At 43.0% G+C, this 21,890-nt stretch overlaps 2 protein-coding genes across 3 annotated transcripts; one reads left to right on the top strand and one right to left on the bottom strand.

Moving 5' to 3' along the window:
* The first annotated feature begins 441 nt into the window (after window positions 1-441).
* On the top strand, window positions 442-20,952 carry pde6c (phosphodiesterase 6C, cGMP-specific, cone, alpha prime). Of its 2 annotated transcripts, XM_062474112.1 has the most exons (29): window positions 442-574; window positions 777-973; window positions 1,340-1,447; window positions 1,797-1,964; window positions 2,862-2,915; window positions 3,161-3,323; window positions 3,570-3,768; window positions 3,986-4,109; window positions 4,304-4,375; window positions 14,084-14,236; window positions 14,841-14,930; window positions 15,101-15,241; window positions 15,332-15,406; window positions 15,537-15,604; window positions 15,679-15,745; window positions 15,846-15,893; window positions 15,976-16,125; window positions 16,248-16,391; window positions 16,568-16,633; window positions 16,733-16,879; window positions 17,065-17,172; window positions 17,348-17,457; window positions 17,549-17,636; window positions 17,779-17,879; window positions 18,111-18,215; window positions 18,367-18,430; window positions 18,530-18,604; window positions 18,858-18,941; window positions 19,202-20,952. In XM_062474112.1, the coding sequence occupies exons 2-29, from the start codon at window positions 791-793 to the stop codon at window positions 19,397-19,399; spliced, it is 3,153 nt and encodes a 1,050-aa protein (XP_062330096.1). In that variant the 5' UTR covers window positions 442-574; window positions 777-790; the 3' UTR covers window positions 19,400-20,952. The 2 variants fall into 2 exon arrangements, with proteins under 2 accessions (XP_062330096.1, XP_062330095.1); XM_062474111.1 differs by lacking the exons at window positions 442-574; window positions 777-973; window positions 1,340-1,447; ... (4 more) ...; window positions 3,986-4,109; window positions 4,304-4,375 and adding an exon at window positions 12,825-13,476 and having other exon boundaries at window positions 19,202-20,950.
* Window positions 6,863-9,264, bottom strand: rbp4 (retinol binding protein 4, plasma). The gene is made up of 6 exons (XM_062474113.1): window positions 9,111-9,264; window positions 8,790-8,913; window positions 8,442-8,578; window positions 8,053-8,159; window positions 7,403-7,615; window positions 6,863-7,148 (listed from the first exon to the last, which is right to left on the bottom strand). The coding sequence occupies exons 2-6, from the start codon at window positions 8,889-8,891 to the stop codon at window positions 7,129-7,131; spliced, it is 579 nt and encodes a 192-aa protein (XP_062330097.1). The 5' UTR covers window positions 8,892-8,913; window positions 9,111-9,264; the 3' UTR covers window positions 6,863-7,128.
* Window positions 20,953-21,890: the final 938 nt, after the last annotated feature.

Below are 21,890 nucleotides of genomic sequence, written 5' to 3'. Positions count from 1 at the left end.
TACGATCATCCTCACATTCTGTTTCCGTCAATCATACACGCGGTGTCAACCAATTATACTGCATTAGGGAGGGCCGAGCCAACTCACACACACTCAGTTAGACGAGTAGTCGAAACTCGGAGGAAAGCCATAACATATCAATGCATTTTTAAAGACATTGCAGTTAAGGTAGAGTATGATTTCATTTAATAATTTAATTCAATTTTTTTCACACCTATTATAGTCAAATTCATAGTTAAAACATTTTTTTTTTAAGAGCCGTTCGGGAGCCAAAAGAGCCGTCTCTTTTCAGTGAGCTGAGCCAAACGTCCGGCTCACGAAAAGAGCCGGAATGCCCATCACATGCCCAAATGGTTCGCGCGTGCTCCCGCGAGGGGGTGCGTCTCAAAGAAGCCATGCATCTATGATGCAACTGATGGCACATCCCTCCTCATGGCGGATATGACGCAAACCGCGCTGTATTCAAACTTGTAATCAACAAGGAAGCAATTTATAGCCGTTGTGTTAAGATACTGTCAAAACGAAAGCTCCAGATTTTGCTTGTCTTGCTAGCTAGATACAAAAATATTCCACCGTAAGTTGTTTATTTTCGTTTTGGAAAAATAATTGGGTTTGTTAGTGTCAACTTTGTGACCCAGACGCAGTAATAGTTGTTTTTTGGCAAGTCTAGTATAGCTGAAAAGGTACGCTAGCTAGAGTTAGCTCGTTGGCCAACATGATTTACTTAGATATATTGTTTGCTTCATAACATAACAAGGAAATCTTTGCATGTCCAGTTTACACTCCAGACATGGCGGCGAAAGGCGCAAAGGAGATCATCGTCAACAAGCTGGGCTTCAAGTCCAACAGCGCCAAGGCTGAGATGGAGATGGACAGACTCCGCAAGGAAAATGCTCATCTGCGGAGGAAGGTGGACGAGGTATCCAAACGAGTTGCCAAACCTCCAGATTCGGACAAAAGCAAACTTCTGGAGGTAAGCAAAATAGTTTACTTCAGTTTTTCTCAATCCGTTAGACCCAATTACCAAATGTGTAACCTCATTCTGAAAACCTCACAACGCAATTGGCCACCACACTTTCATTCTCATTGTGGTCACACAAAATGCTAAACACTAAACGTTGTCATTGTGCAGATGCAATTGTCATTCAACTATAGCATGCCAGTCAAAACGGATTTTAATTTTCTCAATTAGCTAAGAATGGTTCCACCCCCCTTTTACAAAGTTAATGGGGTAAATCAGTGACAGTACACAGTATGTCCAGTTTATATCATATTAGAGAACCTTTCCTGTCTTATTCCACTCTAAATGTATTTTCTCTGATGTTTTTTTTCTCTCCAGAGGATTCTGTCCCTGGAGACACTGAGAGAGAGGAACAGCCAACAGCTACTAGTGAAGGAACAAGAAATGGAGACCCTCAGACAGCAACTATCTTCTAAGGGAGGAGAGGTGAATCTGTCTCCCATTCACACACAGAGGGCTAGGTTCCCTGAGACAGCCTGTGCTTAGTCAAATGTTATGAATGTAATCATTTACTAGTTAATGTTTGTGTTTTTAACTTTATTTGCTGGGATCAATACAATTGTTTTGTATCATATAGCAAAGCAACAGTTCATTCTGTAGCCTAAGATTTAAAAAGCTTAATGTTATCTCGCTGTCTTTCCTCTCACTAATTTGGGAATTCTATTGAAAATTGGCTGTTGCCAATATTACTGTTAATGAACTGTCTTTCTATAATTGTAGTGTTGAGTTATTGTAGAGTAACACATACTGAAGGAACCTCTTTCTCTACTGTTAGTTGGTGGCATCTCTGCAGTCTCAGTTGGAGCAGCGTAGGAGGGAGGCTGAGCAAAAAGACAAACTCTATCAGTCTCTGTCAGAGGAGACAGAGAACCTGAAGAACAAGTTTGCGGCTCTTTCTGCCCGATGTCAGGCCCTGGAGAAACAGGACCCTGTTGCTTTACAGGTTTGTGTGTGTGTGATAGAGAAAGAGAAATTGGTGGGCATTTCTGCCTTTTTGTATGTTCTGAGAAACTTGCTGTAAATGAGTCAATTGAATCAAAAGGTAATTTTACCTTTAACCACTAGATGGCAGTGTTGGATCTTTGTATGCCTTCCCTGTCTGACATAACCCAGTTGGACAGTCCAAACAGGAACTGTTTAAAAAATAATAATAATAATAATCCTCACGCATATTGATGTTAAATTCTAACCAATCATTTTTCATCAGAACAATCAAGTGTCAAACTCTTGATGGTCTTTTTTCCTTGCAATAGCTCTGGTACCCTGATAACTTCAGCACTGGTTCATCAAACAGTCAATGAGGTAGCATTTGACAAAAACCCGTAGAGGGAAAACCCTGTAGTCCTATCTAGTTCATTACCCCACACATGGAGCCCCTTATTCTTCTCTAGTGTGGGCTGAACTGGTTAGTAGGGACCTCCTGAGGTTAAATCATGTGGAAAACTTTGACAAGCTTATGATGGCTGGCCTTCTCGCCCTGAGCAGATCATCCAGCCTTATGGGAGATCAACAGGTAGTCTGCGCCCATGGTGAGCAGCTATGCCGGGTCTCACCAGGGATCAGACGGTAACTCGGGGGCTAGAGCTGATATGATTATGACATGGATGTTTTGTCTGTCGAGGGAAAGCTCAGGTTACACCACGTCAAGGCCCAGCTACCTCAAGATTATTTCGATGGAGGATAGTCTCTGTTGTGGAATGGCTGTGGTCCGACTTTTAAGGACAGCTTTTGGAGGAGGGGCGACTCTACTATGTGTTGTGGGCTGTCTTCCTCAGACACATGGCCTTCCCTACCAGGTCTGTAAAGGTGTGACATTAACACCAGTGTGTTTCTCTGACAGAACGGCCACGTTCCATCTGGGGACCTAGTAGTGGTCCACGACCAGCTGAGAGATGTGAGTTTAACCATTTATCAGCACTACTATCACTGAGAGTCTTATCTTTCTCCACTCACATATGGTGATTGCACAGTGAATGCAAGTTCCCCGTTTACATAATATGGAATCTGTGCGTAAAGCAATTTGTGAATCTTTTCCAAACTTACTATGTGTGCTGTGGGGGAATACTTCTGTATTTCACAATCAAGCTCATGCTTAATCCTGTTTTGTGCTTCTCACTCTCTGTGGTGGTTGCGTAAAAGGCCCTGGAGAAGAACCAGCAGTGGCTTGTTTACGACCATCAGAGAGAGGCCTACGTGAAGGCTGTCTTGGCCCGCACCCTGGAGCTGGAACAGCAGCTCAGCACAGCCAACACAGCCCTGCAGGCGCTCCAGCAGACCCAGCATTCAGATGCCAGCACTGATGGTACCACAGAAAGGGGAAGAGAGCAGAGGAAGGGGGGCCTCCCTGTTCTAGAAGATTTATTGCGGCAGCTCGGGGCATGGAACTCTTAAACATCCTGAAGAAAATGCACTGTTACACATCCAACCCTAAAACGCTCACAGCTTTTGTTTTTCCATTGACGCACTGTGAGCGTGTGCAGACGTGAGAGAGCTTGCCAGTGGCTCCTAATTAAAAGTATTCTTCCATCCTGTGCTCCCCAATCCCCAGAGAAATCCCAGGCCCAGGCCCGTATGCAGGAGCACTGCAACCAGCTGCTGCAGGGGGCCAAGAGGGATGCCGAGGGCCAGCGGGAGCAGGCCAGCAGGGCCCAGGCTGAGCTGGGGGAGCTGCAGAGGAGGTATGAGGAGAGGAGCCTCCAGCTGGAGGAGACTCGGGAGCAGCTGCAAGCTGAACGCCATAGCAACAGGTGACCCTAACCCCTTCATTGTAGGACCACACTTCAGTATGGGAGTGTGCATTTCAATAGAGGATTTGTGCTTTTTCGTCTGTGTGCTCAATATATGAGTATTTATCTTCAAAATATGCGTCATTATTTCCATAGGTTTTTCCAATGTGTCTGGAATTTCTGTACCTTCTATTACAAGGTTTTCATGATAACAAAAAGTCCGATGTATCCTTGTCAGACACACTGTGAGCGAGGAGAGGAAGTGCTCGACAGAGAGGACTGACAGGATGCGGGTGGAGCTGGAGAGTATGGACGTCAGGCTGGAGGAGGAGAGGAAACGCTCTGCTGAGCTGCTGCTACAGGTACACACACACACACACACACACAGGAAGGAACTTCACACACACACACAGGAAGGAACTTCACACACACACACAGGAAGGAACTTCACACACACACACAGGAAGGAACTTCACACACAAAGGAAGAGGTATTGACAATCTGACGTTCTTGTTTTTCCTCATCCTCTAAACTAATGGCACCTTTCCCTCTCTAGGTGAATCTCCTTCAGAAGTCTCTGCTGAGCCAGAATGAGGAGAAGAGGAGAATGGCTGTGCTGGAACAGCAGGTGGTTACACGCTCCAGTTGATATTAAAACACCCTCTGAGATGTCGTGCTTCCAAGATCATGTGTGCTTGCCCACAGAGAACATTCCTTATGGTAGATTGTGAAATCTCTCTCTCTCTCCTTCCCCCCCCCCCCCTGTATTCTGTCTTTTCTCTCCCCCCAGGTCCAGCTTTCTGCCAAAGACTTTGAGAACGAGAAGCTTGATCGCCAGAGTCTGCAGCACCAGTTACAAAAGGTTCTGAAGGAGCTGCGAAAGGCCCGGGACCAGATCACCAGACTGGAGTCTTCTGTACGTTTTCTTGGGAAAACCTGTTTGGTTTTCTGTTAGCCACGTTTGTAAAAACATGCACTGACTTATCGCAACCGTTAAGGGGGAAAAAGCCAAAGAATGTGTTTATTTTGATAAGAGAATGTCAGGTTGTCAGTTGATTGATTCATCTGATTTGCTGTCTTTCAGAAACAGCAGAGCCGTTTCTCTGAGCCAAGCTCGTACAACAAGCTGGAGTTTGAGAGGCTGTCCATTGATGACCGCGCACCCTCCTCGCCCAGCAAGCCCTCCAGCCAATTGGACGAGAGTTTCCTTGAATGCCCGAAGTGCCGTGCCCCGTACGCCACCAGTCAGCATCGGGAGCTGCTGGCTCACATTGACTACTGCTTCAACTGAGGCAGATCCAGGCCCTGTGTGCACTGTCCTCAATCCAGCCATACCTCCTTTCCTCCTTGAGGTAATCTCCACAGAAACATGACCGCTGTCACCAGTTGACCCATATCTGATCAGGGATTGGTTGAAGCAATATGAGGATGAAATGTTAACACAGTTAGATTTAGGAAAAGGGCCCCATCCTGTCAACACCAGGCTTCAATCAAATAGACTAGAAATCCCTTTACATACGTTTAGGCCCAGATGCAGAATCTTAAGATTGACTTGATGCCTGGTTCTAAGAAACCCAACCCTGATGCTGGCTCAAGCTGATATTGAGTGCCATATTGGTTTGTGTGTGGTGTTCTCCTTATCAGGTCAGATCTATCAATCAATCAATTAAGGGAGCTCATGTATTTGAAAGGATTTTGAGTGCTATTTGAGGCCAGTCCACACTCCTGCCTTGGCACGTGTTGGACTCCAACATGGTAGCAGTCCGTTTGTGCTCTCTTATGGGCAAGCTGGATTGGAAACACGCTCCAATCAGGCCTGTGGGCTGTTTCTGTGCAAGGTGTGGACTTGGGAAATTCATAAGGGAATATGTCTGTCACTGCTCTGTCACAGCTCTGTCGGTTTGGTCTTTATTTTATTTGTATGCTATTTGGTTTTATTATACAAATATAAGAGGAATATATTGTTTTGGTTTGTGATTATTTTCATGCTGTTTTTTATATGCTCGTTTTATTGTTTCTCCTAAATAAGGAGTAGGCTACAAACAGATAGTATTTTAAAAGTAAAATATCAGTGCTGCAAGATTCCCAAGTTGGTAACTTGTAATTTGTTTTGAAATAAATCGATGACCATTTTAATTGAAAATGAAGCTATTCTGAATTTATTTGAATTCTATGTTTAAGTATTTACAAACCTTGTGTGATGTTTTGATATGGAAGTTATATAATTATTTATGGGTTTCTAAGTACCTTGCTGTTTTGTGTACTGTTGTGGGTTGAGATGCTATTTGTGAATAAGGTGTTACTTAAAGGCTTAATCTAGCTCTTTGGATCTGATACCAAAGAAGTCCTCATTCTCCATTGTTCTTTGGCTCTCTAGTTTACCTTTTATTTAAGACTTTCCATCCCTTTATGTCAGTATTGCAGTGTTTGTTGGCATTGGTAGTATTGGAACAAGGTTCACTTCCGACTCAACCCTGACTTTACAAATGGGCAGGTCTAAAGTTGGAATGAGATTGCATAAGTAAATCCTTGTACTAAACTATTTAAGGGCCCAAGCTTAGTGAAGCTCCTCTGGATCGGGAGGAGGAAATGAAGGTGCCTTTATTCAAGGAATGTGTCAACAGGCACTTTGGTGGGACAGTAGCCATCTCAGCTTTCTGATGTGGTTTAGGCTGAGCTGGTGGTTCAATGACATGATGCTGATTAACTGCATCTCATGGGAAGATCATGAAAACCTGTTTGTGTCTTAATTTACTATCAAGTCAGGGAACCAACTAATGCACTGATTTTCACCTTCTGAAAAAAAAGACTAGGTTGCCCAATTAAAATGTATTTAGTTTTGTTTCCCATTAGTATTCGGCCTCTTCGTATGCTTATAGACTATACATTGTCATGAACATGTAACCCTTTCTCATTGTCAACACTTTTTTGTTTTTAAGATATGTCCATAGCATGATGGGTATGCAATTGAACTTTTCTCCTAATAAATGACCTTCCCTCCTTAGTCCTCTCAGTTTTTCTGAAATCATTGTCTAAATGATTAAACTTTTTGCCATTCTGTCCTCACATGAGTCAAGATTTCAGAAATAAATTATGGCAATATTTAGTCAACCTGTACTGTATGACTATTTTATTTCAAAAAGTGGGTCAAATAGTCATAATCACAGTATAAGGCTTTACATCCATTGTTATGTCTGTGACATCAATCAAGCATCTCTGATCTGACCATTGCTACATGGAGTCATTTGCTTCTCATGGAAGGGTCCAGATCAGTGACATTTGGTGGGTTGAATAACATTGTGCTGTACTTATTTACAGTGTAATTATCATGTTGTGTAGATGACTATTACTCCCATGATGCATCACATTCTGTTTGCCAGATTAACTGCTCTCACAGAAACCTGTAGAGAAGAAGAGAACATTCATGTATCCGAGACAACAAGAATCGTGACCCTGACATTTGATATTGACTATTCTATAATTATGAAGCAGTTTTCTGAAAATGTTTTATATTACTGCTCAATAGATTCTTACTTAACTGGATGTTATTGGGTGTCAGAATGCCTTGTTGATTTTTGCCTTGTTGATTTTGATAACCAACCCTTGATAGTAACTATGGCAGTGGTGGTCAGTGTGTAACTTATTGCCATCTTACCAGTGTGTGTGACGCGTCTGTATTTGCCGAGGAAGCAGAGTTCCTGTTTCTTCTGGGTGACGATGCGCTGGTCCTCAGGCCGCAGGCCTGTGGAGTGGCGTGAGAAGATGAAGGAGTAGCCGTCCAGACAGGTGCCGTCAGTGTCGATCTCTCTGCAGGAGTAATGGATTGCGTAGTTGTCGTAGTCGGTGTCGATCACCCAGTGGTCATCGTCTGCGTGGGTTTAAGAAAGAATAGTGTGTTTGGGTGGTGGGGGTGGGAAGAATAGGGGAAGGCAAAAAATGACTAGAATGATTAACTGGTGAACAAATGCGTGTCTCAACCCCTAAGGATGAGATGTCAAGATGTCTCCATCCTGTCACCAGTCAGTCATTACATTACTATAAATCAAATACCTAACTAGCTAGCAAACATAACTACTGCCCAACATGACATCAGGCATTCAGTTAATGTTCAATTATGATGATGTTGGAGGACTGGCCCCTCTCAGTCCAGACTGGGTCTGTACCATAGCCTTCTACTATAACTCAACACAAACCCCAATATTTTGAGGACATGTCAACATGGAAATCAGAAATCAGGCAATCTTGAATTAGCTGTCGTACAGTGAGGTGTGTCATGGTGATGGTTGGTGTTTTCCGCTTACTTACACCCAGTCTGCAGGTAAGAGGCAGCCCCCCAGTATCTCATCTTGAATTTGGCGGGATCAGGAGTGTCCTCGAAGGTGCCGAACATGTTAGCGCACATCTCCCAGTTGCTGTGAGGCAGACGGGGAAGGAAAGCAGAGAGGGGAGGAGTGGAGTAGAGACAGGAGGGTCAATGATATTGAATGCATCAGTGGTTTTACTTTGCTGGGACTTAGCTATCAGTCTTATCTGGAAAGAGTCACAGGTTATCAGTGTGTCTGAAAGAAAACGTATCAATGCAAATTATTTGGAATTGCAGGTAGCTTTTATACCTCTCATGTCATGCTTAAATCCTTAGTTTGGACCCCGAGAGCTAAGATTGAGCGATTGGTGGAGTGTAAAAGTGGCCTTACTTCAGAATAATGACCCTGCCATGGGCAGTGGCTGTCATCTTCCCGCCCTCCTCCACTTTGAAATGGGCGACCACGTTGTCCAGAAGGAACAGACCAACCGGATCTTTCTTGGCCACAGCATACCAGGTGCCTGTGTACTGCAATGACGGAGCAAAGTTCACATCAGTGGCTAGCTCACCATACTATTTTGTAGTTTCGTCATTCAATTCATGCTATTTTACACATGAACTGATACAATTTAAATTATATTTCAGAATCGAATCCCTAAACATTGAATGTATGTTTTTCAAGAAGCGTTTAGGATTTTTTTGTAATTAGAGAGTTAAATATTTGCCAATGGCCACTCACCCTGTTTCTGTCAAAGTTCTCCTTGACCTTGATGTTGGCAACCTGACAGTCCTGTGCCAAGCACACTGCCAGGATAGAGAGAACCACAGCTATCCTCAGCATCCTGCCTCAATCTTCAGCAGATCTGTGGAGACAGAGCCAGACATAAGGAGAACAGCAATACACCCATCATGCTCATACCCTTCTATCAGCTATCAAAAAAAGCATTTTAGGAAAGATTGCATCGGCTTTCAAAAAGGTGAATCCTGACAGAGTACAGCTATAGGTGGACGTCACAATGTCACAATTCCTGTTTGTGCAGCACGAAAGTTCTTTCAATACCTTCAAAAGAAAAATCTGGATGAGATGCTTCTCAGAGGTCCTGTGGTGCTTCACCCCCAAGTCAGCCTTTATATACCACAGACTGACTTGCATAACAACAACAACTGGAGACCTGGGACGGCCCCTAAAAAACAGCCTCTCCTCTCCTGTTCGCTCTTGCTCGCCACCTTCTTTACCTCCCCCCGATATTTGCGTAACTCAGTTGGCACGTCCCGTTCTTAAGTTGCACGCTGCACATTTTACCCCTGGCTCAAACATGTGTTGTTTAACCCTTGTGTTATCTTCGGGTCATTCTGACCCATCAGTCATTGTGACCCACCGTCGTATTGCGACAGATTTACCGCATACAAAGACAAAGTGAAGCATTTTCTTTTAACCGTTGGGCTGTCTCAGACCCCCCACATTGCAAAGTTTAAAAGAAAATTATTTTAATTTGTTTTTGTATTGGGTAAAATTGGGTAAACACAATGATGGTTCGTTATGAACCTTTGGGTCATGTGACCCGAAGGCAGCACGAGGGTTAAAGTATCTGTTACGGAGGCCTTATGAAAGAGCTATGAGGTATGCAGATAGAAACATCTGGAACATGACATGTTGAGTGCATTCACCTCCCGAGAACCTCACCGTGCATCAAAAGGGATCAATAAATCACAGTCGTTTGGCCTGGCAGTATGTGAGTGAGTTAGTGAGTATGTGTGAATAAATGAGTGTGAGTGAGTGAGTGAGTGAGTGAGTGAGTGAGTGAGTGAGAGAGAGAGAGAGAGAGAGAGAGAGAGAGAGAGAGAGAGAGAGAGAGAGAGAGAGAGAGAAGAGAGAGAGAGAGAGAGAGAGAGAGAGAGAGAGAGAGAGAGAGAGAGAGAGAGAGAGAGAGAGAGAGAGAGAGAGAGAGAGAGAGAGAGAGAGAGAGAGAGAGAAAGAGAGAGAGAGAGAGAGTGAGTGAGTGAGTGGTTATGTAAGCCCCCACATATATAAGTTCTAAGAGGCGAAGAGTTCAAGAGTATGGAGCATGTTTTAGCTTGCTGTCTCTACCTTCTCCCAGGCGTTGTGACTTGTGTTTTCTAGCTAATGTCATTTACTTCCTTACCTTCTGCAAAGCCCAGAATCTCTTGCTTGAGTTTCATCTGGGAGAATTGACAGAATTGCCTGTCTGCTACTATCACCAAACAGACAACATTGTAATTCAACCCAAAGTCTAAATCCTTCCAAATCTTCAAATGTATTAAATCAGTACTATTTCGTCCATTGGGTGTGATTTGAACCCCCAAGCATGACGTGGAACTAAAAAAAAACCTGTGCAGTGATCAAACAAAGTTGATGAATGATTTAACACTGGTAGTTTTATCCTTCCAACGATAAGAGATTTATTCAACTCTGTTTTCGGCCTGAAACACTTGGAGAGTGTATAAACAAGAGCAAGGTTCAAGCCCAGCATTGCTGCTGAAGTTTCTGCAGGGCTGTGAGGATCAGGCTGTGAGGGCACTGATTCCCAGTAACACACTGTATATTCCCAGCAGTGGAGACAGAGATCAGCCTATGTCCACTGACACTTTCTTCTGTTTATCAGCCTCTGGTTATTGTTTGCCTTGGACCATCTTCCATCTACATTGCATAGTTGTGTATTTCTATTAACATGTTAAACCCAGCTTCCCTCTATTTTTAAGTAAATCTGTGCATCAAAAAAGTCCTCTTTTTCTTTTTTCTTTTTTTACAAAGAAGCCTTTTTGCTTCCTGGGATCGTGTATATAACCCAGCCCTGGGGCACACTTTCTCAGTAAAGTAAACACCACCTCCAGACTAGGGGCCAAACATCTGCCGGTTATATAATCATGGCTAATCGAAAAAGCATTCATAGACCCTTGAAATGGCTTTCATGCTGACAGCAAAAACATGAATATGTCCATGAGAAATGTGCTTATGCCTTTCCAAGGTTGTATAAACTATATGTTACTGAAACATGTACTGTATGTATACAGTAATCAGTTTGTGGAGTGTTCTGAAAGAAGTACCCCAAAACGGCATAACTAGTGGGGTCCATCCATGCATGCCACATCAGACCTTTAAATCTTTCCCTCAAGGCCCTTGTGTAGAAAAAATGCATTTAAATAATTTCTGTTATCTACATTAAATTTATTTTGATAAAATAATAAACGTAATGTATTTCAGACACAACCAAGCTACCGTACTGCAATGCATTAACCAAGGGAGACAACTTTTTCAGATTTGACATGGCATTGTGACAACAGCCCCAGACGGCCAGCTTGGGGAGGATTCCTGTCACCTTGGTGCAGAGCTCAGTTCTAGTACTTTACAACTTCACCTTTTCTGTCTAACTTTTTTCTTTTAATATTTCTCTCACATTCTCAATTCTTTGAGCCTCCACCATACATTTTCTTTTGTCAGGACAAATAGGGTCTCTGGCCTAATACTTTTGACATTTTACTTTAGATACTTGGACAAATAGGGTCTCTGGCCTAATACTTTTGACATTTTACTTTAGATACTTGAGATTTTCTAGTTTAATTGGACATGACAAGACAAGACTAAAGACACTCTTCATGTTCATATCATATCCAAGGACTATCCCAAGACTCTCATAGTATTGGTCACCCCACCACAGCACACAGGCCAAAGCTGTCCACTTGTTACCTCACAAAGGGCCATCTCGTGGCTTTCCTGGCTCTTCTTATCAGATAAACCTCTCCACTGTGTCCATGTGGTTACCCAAATGGCCAAGCTATGTTTCACTTCCTCCTGTGTATTTCTCTCTCTTTCTCTGTGCCCCTTTGTCTCTCTCTCTTTCTCTCTCTTTCTCTCTCTCTCTCTCTGGGAGGACATCCCAGTAATCACTTTTACTTAATCTGGGATTTATGCTGCCAAGTCCTAATGATGCAGGTCTTTTTATTGCCTTACAGTATGACTTGGATTCAGCACCTGTGCCACACACACACACACGCACACATGCACACACATACACACAAACCCTTTGTGATGTCTGTTAAATCTGTGGTAATCTCTGTGGTTAAAATATGGGGGCACTCCTGGGTTTGCCAGTCAGACAGACACATACTGTGACTAGTTAATAATAGCCTACCTTAGTTTAGTCTCTCATTTCACAGAACTGTCTCATGGATCCCTGGGCAAAGCTCCATAGTTAGAAGCCCAGTTTGGATTGAATAATAGACAATGACAGTCAGTGACAGTAACATACCCAAACATTGTGACAGGGAAAGACCTCTTTAATCCATTAAGCAAGAATTAGAGTGGGACTGGAATGGTTTCATTCCTTCCTTTTACACCAAGGGTGTGGCCCTTGTATGTCTTCAGACTGCCTTCTGTAACAGATACACTTCAGAAGTAGATATTAAATGGTTTTATTTAGTTTATTATTTAAATATGTGACAGTGACAGTGTGTCCACTGTCTTGACTACACAATATCTCCAGTCCTTTTAAGAGTAAATTCAAGATTGGGAGCTGACAGTTTTTTACCATCTGTAGCACACACCTTCTCCACCATATATAGATTTACTGTGTGAGAAACAGGTAGCCTCTAGATACCAACCTGCCTTACCTCCCTCAGATGGGATTGTCCAATATAAAATGATCAGTCTCGGGATTTGCAGGTTAAGGAAGCTTAGGGGGTTTAATGTCGTGACGTCACATTAATTAGCGGCCACTTTGATCCTTTCAGCTTCTAAGCCACAACATTCTGCCAGCTTGTCTGAGAGTGAAGAGGTTTTCGTGATTTGCTCAGGGACATCAGCGGAGGATGCACGTCTGCGCCGCGAACGGAGGCCATTAGAGACCCAGAGACACCTGTCGAGGGCTGCTTTCCTTCTAGCTTCCTTCGAGTGATGCTTCAATAAGAGTCAAAGAGAGGGAAAGGTAAAACAGTTCAAAATGGCAGACAAGGATAGCGTGGAGAAGTACTTGGAGAATAACCCCCAATTTGCAAAAGAGTACTTTGACAAGAAGCTGCGCCCCGAAGCGCTCGCGGCCGCATTCGCAGAGAAGCTTGAGATCAGCGATCCGGCTTCGTTCAAAGATGTCTCCCAAATCCAGGAGTCCGCTATCATCTTTGACCTGATCACTGAGATGAAGACTGTCGCCGTTATGGAAAAGGCCATGCACAAGGTCTTGCAGAGAGTTTGCATGCTGATAAATGCCGACAGGTGCAGCTTTTTTATATGCAGATCAAGAAATGGAATACCTGAGCTTACGACACTGCTTTTTGACGTGACCCCAACATCCAAATATGAATCGAATTTGGTTAGCCCTACGACTGAGATAGTGTTCCCCACCGACATTGGTATAGTAGGGTTTACGGCACACTCCAAAAAGCCAGTTGTCGTTGCCGACGTGACACAGGTAATTGCCACAGTGTGTTCTTAAAAGAGTGCAATGAAATGACTGGCGGGTCGACCTGACCCTTGAAAAACGTCTTACTTTGAATTATGTATATTGACTTAATTTAATAAATAATTATCAGATCTACATTAATATATATTTTTTACTATTTATTTTACCCATTGTATAATTATTTATATTTTAATTGTCCATGAATTGACCACTTTAATAGGATCAGTTATTATATGGACCTAAAATAATTAGTAGTCAGCGTATCTGTTAATGTTTTGGGTTAATACATAATTCCGTTTTTATACAAGAACAAAATCTTTAGTTAACAAACCTGTTTGCTGTGACTTTTACTTCAGGGTGAGTTTTTAAATGGAAATGAAAAACGGACATCATGATTTCAGTAGACTATAAGGCCCATCAGGTTTCATTTATGTTGCAGGATCTAGTTTTTATTTTTAGTAGATGTATAAATACGTAGAACAAAGGAATTTCAAATAAATACATGTAATGTTCTATAATCAAAGGCACAGAGCCCTTTGTTATTAAATTGTCTTGTCTGTGATTGAAGTCAGTGATCATTCCAGTAAGATCTTTTTCTCCATATGCTTCTACCCAGAACAAACGTTTCAGTGACTTTGTGGACAAGCAGACAGGCTACAAGACCAAGAACATGCTTACATATCCCATCCTGGCTGAAAAAGAATGCCTGGGTGTTGTTATGGTACTCAACAAGATCGGAGCCAATGAATTCAGCAAGCAGGATGAAGACGTAAGGTTATGCAAACACTCTGACACTCTTCCCTGTCTGAGATATTCACATCTAACGTTCAGATGCATTCCTCCCCCACCTCTTTATATAAATATTCCCCATCCTCCACCTCCTCTATAGTGAAATATTCCAGAAGAAGGAGAATTGCCTACTTTAGTTTACAATTTACACCTTTTTAACAACACTGAACTGAGCCAAGTCAAGCCAGGTTTAGCTGCTCTGTCCTGGCCTGGTTAATCACCCCCTCAGTGGTTGCAGGGGCAGAGGAGGGACAGTGAAAACCGCTAATCTGGGCCAGAAAAAAAGGTTGTCATGATAGTGTGAGACAGGGTATTAGTGCTATGACCTGACAGAAGGACTTAAAGGACAGCACTGCCACTAACATTGTTTTGGGAACAGACAGAGAAGGGGCTCCATTCTCTGACCCTTGGTAACCTTTGTTTCCACTGTGTCCCCTTCCTCTGATGGTGCCCTCCATCAGAACAGTGGGAATACCTCATGAGTTCTGATTCTCCAGAGAAAATAAAGAGAAAATGGGAAGAGGAATCCTCCCAGTTGTTGTATTGCCAAATGATGACACCTCTTAATCTGATTTTGTTCTTAGCTCTTCAACAAGTACATGACCTTTGCAACAGTTATAGCCCTCCAGCATCACACCATGTACATGTTCAACGTGGAGTCTAGAAGGAGTCAGGTAAACAAATCACCATCAAGCATTAACTCTGTGTGTGGGCCTAAGAGAGAGAGAGAGAGAGTATGGAGTGTTTGGTAAAATTCAGTCAGACATAAACAAACCATTACCTTACCATACCCTTGTGAAGGGGTGCACACTCTTCTCCATTGTTGTCCTGTGGTTGTCACCAGGTGCTTCTGTGGTCTGCCAGCAAGGTATTTGAGGAGTTGACAGACATTGAGAGACAGTTCCACAAAGCCCTCTATACTGTGAGAATCTACCTCAATTGTGAACGCTACTCCGTTGGCCTGCTGGACATGACCAAAGAAAAGGTCAGTTTCCAGGACGCACTTGCAAATTGCTAACATTATTATAATTATCAATGGCCAGTTCCTAATAGCTGTTTGTTCTTCATCATGTAGGAGTTCTACGACGAATGGCCTGTAAAACTGGGAGATGTGGAGCCATACAAGGGGCCAAAGACCCCAGACGGAAGGGTAAGATCTGATCCTAGCCTAGTACTGCTTTCCTCACATTCACATCGGTAGTATTACCATGATGAGAAGGAAGAGAATGAAAAACCAAAAGGTGACGATGGATGTTTATACTTTCGTTCTCCCCAAACAGGAAGTGATCTTCTACAAGATCATCGACTATCTCCTGGAGGGAGAGAAAGAGGAAATCAAAGTCATACCGTGAGTTTCATGACTTGTGGGACACTGGTCAGCAGGTGTATCTTGTTGACCTATTTTCCTCTCTTTCTTTACAGGGGACCTCCAGTTGACCACTGGGCTCTTGTCAGTGGGCTGCCGACCTATGTGTCTGAGAATGGCTTTGTAAGTTGATAGTGCAACACATATGTCGTCGCCACAGGATAAAAGCACTTGTATCCAATGAGTTTATGTCAACTCACATCTGTTTTCCCCCTTCATGCAGATCTGCAACATGATGAACGTTGCTGCTGATGACTACTTTACATTCCAGGTAAGCTTGACCACAGGTTTTTATTGTACTCCAGATAAGACTTTGACATGTCTCTAATTCCATCTTGATGTTTGTCTTCAAGAAAGAGGCTGTTGACGATAAGGGATTCGTCATAAAGAACGTCTTGTCGCTTCCCATTGTCAACAAAAAGGAAGAAATAGTTGGCATTGCCACCTTCTTCAACAGGAAGGATGGCAAACCTTTTGACGAGCACGACGAACAGATCACTGAGGTGAACTTGTCTCTCTCTTTCTGTTTTTTTATTATCGTTTTCTTTTGTGGCCTGTATATGGACGTTCAGATATTTAGCAAATATACTGTATGTCTGTAACATTTTGGGGTCCTTTGTTCCAGGCCCTCACCCAGTTCCTGGGCTGGTCGGTGCTGAACTGTGACACATATGATAGGTTGAACAAGATGGAGAACAGGAAGGATATTGCCCAGGAGATGCTGTTGTGCCAGACTAGGTGCACCAATACTGAGATGCAAAGCATCCTGGTGAGAATAAATACTTTCGTCTACTTCCTAACTCAAAACCTTAAAACCCTTTTCCAACTGTGATTTCATACCAAGAACTAGGAGAGAGGGGTTGAATTGATCATGTAAAATATGTCTTTGCTTGGCATCAACCGTGTCCTCAAGGTGTCCCTAAACCTTTTTCTGTTCTTAAACAGAACACTAAGGAGAAGTTTGATCAGGACCCTGAAGACTGTGACCAGAAGGAGATGTACAAACTATTGGTAGGTTTGTCTATACACTGATGGCTTGTTTGCTTGTCTGTATGTGCATCCATCCGTTCTGACCCATTACCTTTGGATTCTTTTCTGTTGGGCTTGTAGAGAGCCACCTGTCCTCTGGCCAAAGATGTGGATCTGTTAGAGTTTCACTTCAGTGACTTCCCTGTGACAGAGCACAACCTCATTAAATGTGGAATCCGTTGCTTCTTTGAACTCAACATTGTGGAGAAGTTCAAAGTGCCTGCAGAGGTCAGTAGACCTGCTGTTTTTAAGCAAGTACCATCTGCATTATGTTTATCAATGTAATGTGCTGCATTCTCTCCTACTAAGTCTCACACTTTATTGGTTTAGCCACATCTTTTTGGTGCGATGACCATGTTTGGTTGGTTCATATCAGATTGTTTATCCCTCTCTCTTCTGTCTGGTCCAATCAGACTCTGACACGATGGATGTACACTGTCAGAAAGGGTTACCGTGACATCACCTACCACAACTGGAGACATGGTTTCAATGTGGGCCAGACTATGTTCTGTCTGCTACAGGTAAGTCTGGTCTGGCTGGCCAGGGTGTCCCTGTCTCTGGCCTATGTACTTTAGTTGTGGTCTATCCTTCTCTAGTCCCTGGACAGTTAGCAGGGCACAGCTTATCCATTAGCGTCAAGCTACAGCTGAGGTCAACTACTAATGTAGAAAGCTCACCTTGAACCCATCCCTTCAGACAGGGAAACTGAGGAGGTACTACTCCGACCTGGATGCCTTTGCCATGGTGGCCGCTGCATTCTGCCACGATATTGACCACAGAGGGACCAACAATCTCTACCAGACTAAGCAAGTTCTCCTCGTTTATCATAGCATTCACACAGCATTGTACACATGCTGATGTTGACCCCTGACCCTCTGCTGTCTGCCTGACCTCCAGGAGTGGTTCTCCCTTGGCTCGCCTCCATGGCTCCTCCATCATGGAGAGGCATCATCTGGAGTACAGTAAGAGTCTCATGGCTGAGGAGGTACGGATAGAACAGAAGACACAACATGACCTGGATTCTCAGTGGTTGTTGATGTTCAGACAACAGCTTTCTGTCCTCTTTCCCTCTTCCTTCCTCCTCCTCCTTTCCCTCCCCTCCATCCCCCCCCTCTACCCCCCACCAGAGCCTGAACATCTTCTGCAACCTCCAAAAGCGCCAGTTCGAGACCGTCCAGCACTTATTTGACGTCTGCATCATTGCCACAGATCTGGCCTTGTACTTTAAGTGGGTTCAACATCCAACATCTCTGCTCATGTCTGGTCTCTTGTTTTTTTTATGGTTCCGCATGGGCTACTACCTCCTAAGAAAAGTCTGTTCTTATAGACAGTTGACTATACATCAAGAACCAGAGACCACATTCATTACACACCATTGTTGTCGGGTTATTCTGTGTGTCTCATATACATGTTCATCTCATATACATAGCTGAACTTCATGTATGTGTCACTTCTTCAGAAAGAGAACAATGTTCCAGAAGATTGTTGATGCCACTGAGCCCATGGTTGAGGCGGATGCGATTGCCCACATTGCCAACAATGCCATCAGAAAGGAAATTGTCATGTATGTTCTATGTCCTGTTCGTGATGATGACCCTGCCTATCATTTAAAATGAAACTGAAAACGATCATTATAGTTACTGTTTCACCTTAATATTAACAAATATTAACTTTCCCTTTCTCCCTCTACTTCTCTTTCTCTAACTCTCCTGCAGGGCCATGATGATGACAGGCTGTGACTTGTCTGCTATCACCAAGCCCTGGGAGGTCCAGAGTAAGGTGGGTGGGCTCACATTTACTACAGTCCTTCAATCTTAAGCCATTCTTTTGATAGACAGTTCTGCACACTAAAGCAATGCCCTGTCTGCTTGTCTCCAGGTTGCTCTGATGGTAGCTGCAGAGTTCTGGGAGCAGGGAGACCTCGAGAGAAGCGTTCTGGACCAGCAGCCCATTGTGAGTCCTTCGATCTGTTCGCTTCATAGGAAGCAGATTATATTGTATATTGTGTACAGCATGGAGTATGGATGTTTATACGGACATGTGGTAAATAGGTTTTATTAACATTTCCTTTCCATTATAAGAGATGTTCTAACGTGATACGTTACACGTGTTTGCAGTGTAAGAGTTTGGTCATTCAGATCCCAGTGTGTAGGTTTTTTATGTGAAAACCATGTTGACTCCTAGGATCTGTTTCCTCTCTTCTCAGCCCATGATGGACAGGAACTGCTCAGCTGAGTTACCCAAGATGCAGTGCGGTTTCATTGACTTTGTCTGCTCATTTGTGTACAAGGTTTGTATAGAAAAATTTATTTTAGCATCTTTCCTCACCAAAAGGGACAACAGGTTCCTCCAAGAACAATCGATCCTTTTGAGTGACAGACATGGATTCTTAGATTACAATAAATGCAAGAGTGCACATGATTCCTCAACAGCAGGAATGTTAGCCCCAGGATCTGTGTGTGTGTGTGTGTGTGCGCTCCAGGGTGAAGGATGGTTCAGGACTAGCATCTACATGCTGTAAACCGGGGCCCCTGTTTCTTTCTGTGACAGGAATTTTCCAGGTTCCATAAAGAGATCACTCCCATGTTTGATGGCCTGAACAACAACAGAGTGCACTGGAAGGAGCTGGCTGACATCCACGCAGCCAAGATGGCCAAGATTGAGGAGGAGAAAAAGAAACTGGAAGACGCAGACAAGAAAGGAGATGCAGGAGATGGAGGAAAGTCCAAAACATGCATCATCTCTTAAGGTCCACTCCCATCGGGCCTCCCACGCGACCGAGGAAACCGCTGGTAAATCATCCTCTCCTGAGTGAGAGCAGAAATCACGTCTGATATGTCTGAATACTACAGAATGTCTCAGTAATATTAAAACATCAAAAACAAAGATATTACAGAGTGGAAATCTGTAGAGATAGAAACTGTACAATCCTCAGGTTCCTCAAACCCAAGACTACCCAAACTTGAGACAAGCAGCCCCACCAACCTGGGCTGATGATGATAGTCTCGATGCTCAAAAATATAAGCGCTTATGAGCCTTGTAAGGGTATGTTAATGTTAATATGCAAAGAAGTTATATTTTTTGATTGTCAGATATTTTCTACTTTGTGTTTTAAGAGCAGAGTTAAGCCTCACAATCTTCTAGTGTGTACAATCTCAATATTGATTGACTTGAATATGCATTCAAGCATCAGGTAATGCATATGTGTATTGTAAACTTTGGAAACAATACTGTAAACTGCACTTTTGATCTATGAACTGAGAATGTTATTGCTACTTGGAATATACACAATATCACATTTATACCTACTTGATCCGTAGCAAGGATTTTAATTAAATAATCGTTCAAAGGTGATGACATACATCTTACAAGTTCCAAAGGAATATAGTTTTATCACCTAGTAACTAAATAAAACATAAACATTTAAAATGATGAAATGTCCTTGATTGACGTGTAAACTATATGTAAAACCTTTTTTCTCTCACGCTTGCTAGGAGGTGTCAAATCACCCAGTCAATCTTTGGTATCTTTAGAACCTGACTAAGCAGATCTGATGAGATTTGAGTTTGAATTCCAGCCAGATTCAAAGGTTCACACAGCTATACATTTTAAATACCCTGCTTACCAAAGATCAAGCGGAGACTTCTTAAGTCCTCTCATCCTATCTTCTGTGGAATGGGCCTTGTGTGTGCTATATGGGAGAAACACAAACTAACATCCTGTAGATGCAGAATGGGCCAAGTTCTATTACAGGTGTACAAGACAGTACTTTGCTCATGCCCAAAGGGTCATGATAGACACATTGCGCATAGGGTTCATTATTTATGAATGAGTAGTGTCTTAAAAGTCTACAATATTTCTGTACAATTCCCTTTAACAAACAATGTCCTTTAGCTAATTAGACCCCTCTCTGTGTGTATGTTGGTCTATCGGTCTTGAGACACAATTAGAACCATGACATCTAACTAATCAGGAACTAGAAAGGTTGACTATCTTAAGCAACCTGTCTTCTCCTCTAATCAATGGAAAATCATTGAAAGGCTCTAATCCAATCAGAGTGGATTTGACAGCACTGAAACTCTGTTCCTGGAGTTACTGGGCAGACATCTATTGTATGGATTCTAAAGGATGTATTGTATATCTGCTAATTCTATTGAGTTGTCATTGAGAGAGATTAGAAATGTAACATTTGATGTCCTATGAAATGAGCTTTACTGTATGTATGTGTCATAAGCAGTACTCTGTAAACAAATAAAAGCAATAAATAAAGTTAAATGGATCAGGGTCTCATGTTTGTGAGACCATACCAATGCTTTTGTCCCGTACCTTACTACGCAATGTCTAATACGAATATCACTACACCACAATCTTAGCAGCTAAGGAGAAGCATTTAGACCTGCTACTGTAGCATGTGGCTGTAGGTCCCATGGCACATACAGACACAGATGGGCAAACTTGAGGCTCCTTGGAGGCTGAGATGAACAGTCCTTGCCTTGACTCCTGTGGCGTGCTGTGGGATTACTCTATAAAGCTGGATCATCTCCCTGGACAAGCCGATCAGCTGGAGCTGACCGAGACCACAATACACTCTTCGCTTCTGATTATTGTGCTGTAGGTGAGGGTGTGTTTCCTTCTGATTATTGTGCTGTAGGTGAGGGTGTGTTTCCTTCTGATTATTGTGCTGTAGGTGAGGGTGTGTTTCCTTCTGATTATTGTGCTGTAGGTGAGGGTGTTTGCTTCTGATTATTGTGCTGTAGGTGAGGGTGTTTCCTTCTGATTACTGTGCTGTAGGTGAGGGTGTTTCCTTCTGATTATTGTGCTGTAGGTGAGGGTGTGTTTCCTTCTGATTATTGTGCTGTAGGTGAGGGTGTGTTTCCTTCTGATTATTGTGCTGTAGGTGAGGGTGTGTTTCCTTCTGAGCGTGGTGCTGTAGGTGAGGGTGTTTCCTTCTGAGCGTGGTGCTGTAGGTGAGGGTGTGTTTCTGTGTGTACATCCTTCGTGTCCTCCACCTTCTCCTGCACTCTCCACATGTCAGCTAGCTTAGTCTGAAGAGTGGCTTTACAACCAGTGAAACCACATTGTTAAATAAGAGAACAGTGTCAAGATAATGCTCATATGTAAAATTGTACATCTGACAAAGACAGTGACACATTGACAGTGTTCAGTGACTGGAAAGGGGGATTTTTAATGTCTGACTCAATCATCATCACTCAGACAGAGGGCAGATACGGATGAGCTC

Source organism: Osmerus eperlanus, chromosome 12 (assembly GCF_963692335.1).
Source record: "Osmerus eperlanus chromosome 12, fOsmEpe2.1, whole genome shotgun sequence".
NCBI classification, from domain to species: Eukaryota; Metazoa; Chordata; class Actinopteri; order Osmeriformes; family Osmeridae; genus Osmerus; species Osmerus eperlanus.
This window is presented reverse-complemented; position numbering and strand designations above follow the sequence as displayed.